The 7164-nt window shown below is 32.6% G+C and overlaps 1 protein-coding gene across 1 annotated transcript in view; it reads right to left on the bottom strand.

Annotated features, from left to right (window-relative positions):
* Positions 1-7164, bottom strand: part of LOC106462914 (leucine-rich repeat serine/threonine-protein kinase 1-like) — a 257033-nt gene that overhangs the window by 20953 nt on the left and 228916 nt on the right. Inside the window, exon 20 of the mRNA XM_022390319.1 lies at positions 2557-3668. Within this exon, the coding sequence (XP_022246027.1) occupies positions 2557-3668 (1112 nt within the window). The remainder of the gene's footprint in view (positions 1-2556; positions 3669-7164) is intronic.

The raw sequence follows: 7164 nt of genomic DNA, 5'->3' as shown, positions 1-7164 counted from the left end.
GAATATGACTGAAAAATTTCATTTTTTCTAAAAAGGAGGTATCTGTTTACTTGTGACCACTCAGTGTACAATGTATGGCTTACAAAATTTCCATGCATGTTTAAAGCAGTTGCCCCTAAAGGATTAAGAAGTAATTAACTAAGTCTATACATCATCGTCAAAGTGTTAGATGTTAAGGAAGAATAAAGAGTACCGAAATACTATCCCTTTTATGTGACATAAGAAGTAATGAACTAGATATAAACATTGTCATCTAAATACACACTTTAAAGAGTAGATATTTATGTCTAAACGTCAACACTTATGTGTAAATGGAAAGGAACTATGAACAAATTTTATATTCTCAGTGGTACATGATAAGTAATATTTAGCTATGTCTAAACATTATCTTTTATGTGTATACGCGAAGGAGTAACTAACTGTGTCTAAACAATATCTCCAATAAGTTACATGTTAACCTTATGGTTACAGGATATACCCAAATACCTAAAGCATAACAATCAAAGTAACCATGAGATTAGTCATACTATAATGTTTGATAATGTATGCGTATCTTAATAAAATTTTGCAAAGTATCAGTAAACATTATGAGGATTTTATACAAAAAAAAACATACTAGGCCTAATACTAATGTCTAATGATAAGTAAATAAATGCAAATTATTTAAGATCATTTAAAGATTGAACAAATGATGAAAAAAAAAGTATATATATTAAATTATTTATACAGGTGGTAAGACTTATACAGGCCAAAAGAATATAAAATAAAAACAATACTAAAAGAATATGAAAATGCTATAAAAATGTCAATCTTTATCTTCAGCACTGGTTGAATGGTTTTGGAATGTTACTAGAAAATAAAATGGAAGAAAGCGAAAATTATAAAAAAAATGCCACACTAAGTCAGAAAAACATTAAAGTTGTATAAGGTTTTTTTTTATAAATGGATACAATGGCTCAAGAAATATAGCATTCTGGAAAAACTGTTTTCCCCTCTGAATATTAGTTATTATGTTCATTTCCTCTCTTTGGAGTACAAATACGATGAAATTCTAGTATACTGGCATTCCTGATAATGGAAGGAGCTCTTTCCAAAACTAGTTGAATTATGTTTTATTTAACCCCTTGCACTCTTTAAACTTCTTTCCGTGCATGTGTTACTGAGTTATATTTAAAATTTAATTAAATCACTTTATATCAATGTATTTTAATTAAATTAGCATTATCAAGTATGTTAAAATTCAAAGCATTATATTATCTAAGTTTTTATTCCTTTATTTCAAAAGAATCCTCTAATTAAAAGTTTAGTTTTGTTGTCACATGATGCACTAGTAGTTAAAAATATCTTAGCTTGCATTTTTTCAATTTCAATTATTTTTCATCTAAAGTATATGTATAATGTCTATAGACAGAAAAGTATGGGTACAAGTCAATTACCCAATATAAGTTTCAAATTCCACTTGGGGACTTTGAAAGAGGAAGCTATAAATCTTTCTCCCCATCTGATAGTACCTACACCCACCATTGAAAGTCAAAAGGGGATTCAAAAACAATAGCTTATTCTTTTCAGCTCATGTTTATAACCAATAGAAAGAGCTAATTTTAAACTATAATATCTCAATGGTTATCTTAAAACTGGCATGCATTATTCATTCTCAAGCTCATCAAACCACAACAGCAATATAACCAATTATAACCAATAGAAAGAGCTAATTTTAAACTATAATATCTCAATGGTTATCTTAAAACTGGCATGCATTATTCATTCTCAAGCTCATCAAACCACAACAGCACTGTTGGAGGTACATCATCCACTAGCACTTAGATATTTTTTTTCTCACCTTATACATATTAATTTGATAGATCGTTAAATTGTATTAAGGTTTTACTTATACATTTTAGTTAATTATGTATTATTTGTGTTTTAAAATTCATATCTGAATGGTTTAATAATTTTTTAGTATAACCCAAAATTCACCTCGCTCCATGAGGCTTACGTATCTCTGTTGATGATACTGTTATATTGCCCATGACATAAATAATCAATGGTAAAGAACAGGAAAGGAAAATATTAAAAATAAACTATAAGTGAAAAGGTAAAGATGTGAAATTATGCATATGACCAAAAGAAGGTATTTTAAGAATATCTGATGAAGAGTTAAAAGGTATGTACATATTTTCATTTCTTAATTTTAAACATTTCATTGCACTGTCTATTGACGATAATAGCTACAATTAGTGATATGGTAGAAAAAATGAAAAATAAGATATAATCATTTACCTTAAAGAATTTTTGATATTCATTTAAGTGGTTCTAGAGTCTATACTTTTGTTCTATGAATACAACTACAAATGTTCTATGAAAGTTGGAAAATAAGAATACAGTTTAAAAAAAAACATTTCAAATAGCTTCAATGACTGTGATCAAGCAAGATAAGGTTTTCTAAAAACCAGTTATGAGAACAGAGGATTTTTGAATGACTTACCTAACCTAGATTTGACCAGATATAGTTTCCTGACAACTAAACTTGTTACACAAGTATAATTTTAAACTGACCTAGAACTATTACTCTCTGGTCCAACTCCACTGTCATGAGAAGCTGTACTGCCTCTGGAATCCACATGATGCCGTATCAACCCTGGTGAGTACTGGGAAGGCATGCACTGTTCTGAACCTCGTTTGTTGACATTAAAGGAGCTAGCTCTGTCTATACACAAGGATCCAGCAACATTACAAAAGTGGTCTACAAACTGCCAAGATTCTTTGTTACAGAAAGTATCTAGCACAGAAAAGGTGGCAGTGTCTCCACTGTGGTCCAACTGCTGCTTGGAATGACCTACAAGACATTGAGTGCAAGGAATTACTCTGGTCACAAGAAATCTTCCTTCTGAGGTATGGACAAACCTAGTGCCCAAAGTAGGGTACCAGTCTTCTAACAGTGTATCAATGTGGTCAACAGCAAAAGCAAGGATCTTTGCAACATGTTCCTGACTAGGCTCAAGCAGCAATTCTCTGTGGTAGCTTTCCTGTTTCTGCAGAATAATCACTTTCTGATTGGGAAGAAGAATTTCCAAAATAGATGAATTGCTTAGCTCTACATCTGTCCAATTTCCTTCAAGTTGAAGCATGAATTTCATCTGGGAATAGTCATAAGGAACACTTGATAAGTGTGGTAGGATCTCTTTCATTCGAAACAAAGTGGTATCCATATAGCGTAGTTCCATGCCTGTCTGCCAGCACACCCATTCAGCTCTTCTGCTAAATACAGAGGCAAGCTGGGGATCCATCTTAATGTCTTTGGGTAAAGAAAAATATGATCGAACAATATCCACAATATAATCATCACCAAGTATACGTGAGATCAGTCGAGGCCAGAATCCACTAGGAAAATATGACATAAGAAAGAGTCTTTGAATTACTTGGTTGTAATTGGTCTGATAAGTTATCAAAGAAGAATGATGCTCAGATGGAGCATTCAGTTGAGAAATTGTTGCTGGTTGCTTAGGCTCTCCAACATTTTCTGTACTTATGCCAGAAGACACTCGGAGGCTTTGTGGTCTTTTATCAAAGTTTGACTTTAGGTCATGTGAAGAACTATCAACAACACTAGGAGGTTTTGGAGGGGCATACATTTTTCTCAGAGCCCAACTCTTTGAACGAACTGGAATCTTGAAAGAGAAAAAAAAAAGAAGCAGATATAAGACACACAAGTCTGAATTTCAAACATAAAACTAAAAAAAAATGTTTTTGTCAAAGATAAGAACAAGGAACAAATAAACAAATTTCTTCCCTTTGGTAAACCATGTAAAACAGTTTTGGATTTATATAAAATATTCATAAAGTTGTTATGAATCATCAGACGATTTTAACCACTTATAGTTCATTCATACAGTTAAAACAGAAAAAAAGGTACCTTACTTATTTAGTTGACAATGGATATGTTCTGTCTCCAATTAATCAGAAAGTTCATCAGTAACATGTTTAAGAATATTGTTACAATATGATAAAACTTGAACTTTACATTATTTCCTTTCTCAAGAGCCCTTCACTAAGTGAACTTAGAGAACAAACCTAAGAATAACAAAATTGAGAAAAGCTAAATCCTTTCTACTTTTACAAAGAAAAGCAATTCCTATACATAAGGTACCAGGAATAAAACAAAACAGTATATGATTTTGGAAAATTGATTAAGAACATTCAAAGTTTACAAACAAATCAAAAATGTCTCATGAATAATAATATTAAAAATGGTTATTAAAATTTGACATGAAAACTGCTAACATTTTAAATTTAAAAAAAAGACTATCCTAAACTATGAACAGAATTTGTAGCCAGTGAGAGATATTTGCAGAATAGAGGTGTTGAATGTAAAACTTTTCTTAGACATAGGTTTTTCACCAATGCTGCACAGGATCATGATATTGCTCAGCTAACAATAACAGACTTAAAAAGATTTGCTGATATCTGAAGCACCCAGATTAGCAGATCGAACTTTGCCCACACGGATCAATTTTGGACCAAGAGAAGTACGAACAACTAAGAGTTGTCAACATGTTTTGGCACCTGTCAAAACTGAAACTACTTGCAAAGGTTTCTACAAGAATCCCAGGTTGTCATCAGTCAGAGCACTGCATCTTCAGCTTTGGTAAAGACTATTGACATCGAGCTGAAAAGGACTGGACATGCCACAGGTGGACAACTTCCACCAGTCAGAGCTGTTTCCCTTGCAGGTGAGAGCAGGCACCTAAATGTAAAAACTATAATCCATGGGGAGCCTGGGGTCTTACAAAGCTGTACAGTGAGCTTTCATGTACAGCTTGTTGTTCTGCTATTCTAAACCAGGGACCAATTACTCATCTAGATATAATTAGTTGCCTGATCAAAAATATTTAGAAATGTTATTTGGCCAAGAAGCCATTAACTGAAATGGCTTTGTGACTAATTCGTCCTGAGATACCAAACTGTATTTCCAACGAAATGTATAAACTACATTTCATGTTTACCATTTGATTATCGTCAATGAGGTGAGTTGTTTGGTTGAGGTACCAATGATTGACAAAGCTTTATGACCCTTACTTTCCAAGCTATTAAGTGATATTAAGATATAACATTTATCACTCTACTGTTCACAACTAGGGCAGTCATGTGATTGAAAGACTCCCAAATGGTAACATGAATAAATATGTTTGGACTATACCATACGGTTACTAAGCTAAGGCAACTGAAGCAAATAGATACAATACCTATTACATGAATAGATTGTACAACAAAGATGGTAGTTAAAAGTTCAAAAATTCAGTTGAGAGGCTTTGCAACACTTGTTTTCTGAGCTACTTGGTAGTGTTATACAGTAGAATGTATGGAATGCTTTTTGTGATTATTACTTGATCATCTTAAGCTAAACCATCCTATGATTGGAAGATCAATAACAGAAAGGGCATTGTGACTCTTGCTTGTCGAGCCATTGAGTCTGACTCAAAGTCTCAAGAAAATCTCTCCTATAGTCTAACTGAGTGGCTAAAACTCTGGTGTATGCCAACCTGTCCTTGCTAGATTGTCATCTAGTGACCTGAGAAGGTAAACTAGATCTACAAGCTACAAGGGAGTTGTGTTTCCTCTGTGTGTTTATGGGCGTTTAATAGTGTAGAATATACTTTAATCCTGAAATAGACTTTATTTGTGTGAATTTTTCCAGTGATTATTTCTTTAGTGAAGCATAAAATTTAAAGAGGATAGTTTTATGACCCCTAGATAACTAATGTCACTTTAGCACATAGCTTTGGAGGGTAACCTGAACGTTACTGAAGTAATTCATTCAGGAGCCAGAAGCAATCTGTACAGAAGTACTTGACAATGGGTAATGGTGGTAAACATATATATAGCAATATAGGAACATAAATATATATTTTTTTGTTGTTTTTTATTGTTCTTTATGTTATAAAACACAAATGACTTTATGTAACGTTCATATATGCATGTGAGACCATATCAAAGGCATGGAGTCAAAAGTCCTCAACTTTAAGAATTAATGGATATGATCTAAACACTGATAACTGACTTGAAAAGTATTCGTTTAAAATGTAGTTTACCTATTAATTTCATTAATTCTCTTGCTACAGGTAGGTTAAAGGCATAACCTTTTACACAGTTAAATTCAAAATTCAATTAACCTACTTTATTATCAATGTACACATATAAACTTAGTATCAAATCATAGTTAATAAATGAACTAGTACAAAACTTGTAAATGGAAGAAAGACCCTTAGGAAAGCAATGAAAGCACTGGCAAAAGCAAACATTCAAAGATAATGGTTGGTGTTGTCTTACCCATTCCTTCCTGCTGAAATTAGGCATTGTCTGTGACAACCAGAAAAAAAGGGGGTAATTTCGATTTATTTCATATTTTTTTATGATAGTAACAAGGTTGGTCAAATCAAAAGTCTATATAGAGTTAGAGTGGAGAAAAATAACAGTTAAAATATAAAGTTCAAATGAAAAAAAAAGTTTGATATTTATTTAGGAGGTTTTACAAATGAAGTCTGAAAATTTTCTGATGAATGAAAGTATTTTTAATCTTAACAGGAAAATCACTTTGCATTCAGAGTAGTCAGTAGGAAGAAGAAATGAGGCTGGATTGGAGAGTACAGAGTGTTTTCGAGTTGCTTTCAAGGACAACAGAAGGCAGTATGGTCAAAGGTTGCTGGTTGAATGGAGACTCATGGAAGCCTATGGATTGGGAGTCCTCAGGGTACATGTTCTAGGGACAATATAGTGTGTGAGAACTGGTGAAGCCTGTTGGTGTGTAACTTTATCCAATACCTTATGTCAAATTCCATGTAACTGTGCTTTAAGACCCAATTTAATCCATTCACTCAGTTGAATGTTTGGCCAATTGGAATGCACCAACCTTACCTTGGAATCTAAACTTTTGTACAGAGGACTGAATACTGGATGCTCCTGGTTATCTTGTTTTGAAACTGGTCAACAACTTTTCATCTCATTGATAAGTGTTTTCCCTAAGCATGTTTCATTGCTTGATTGACCACTGATATGACTTAAGACAGTTATATACAGATGTCAAATTGGCTGAAGAGATTATTAAATATATATATATATATATATATATATATATATATGTGTGTGTGTGTGTGTGTGTAGTGTATT

The sequence above is a fragment of the Limulus polyphemus genome, unplaced genomic scaffold, assembly GCF_000517525.1.
Source record: "Limulus polyphemus unplaced genomic scaffold, Limulus_polyphemus-2.1.2 Scaffold1281, whole genome shotgun sequence".
Lineage (NCBI taxonomy): Eukaryota > Metazoa > Arthropoda > Merostomata > Xiphosura > Limulidae > Limulus > Limulus polyphemus.
The sequence above is the reverse complement of the archived record's forward strand: the minus strand, read 5'-3'. Positions and strand labels throughout refer to the sequence as shown.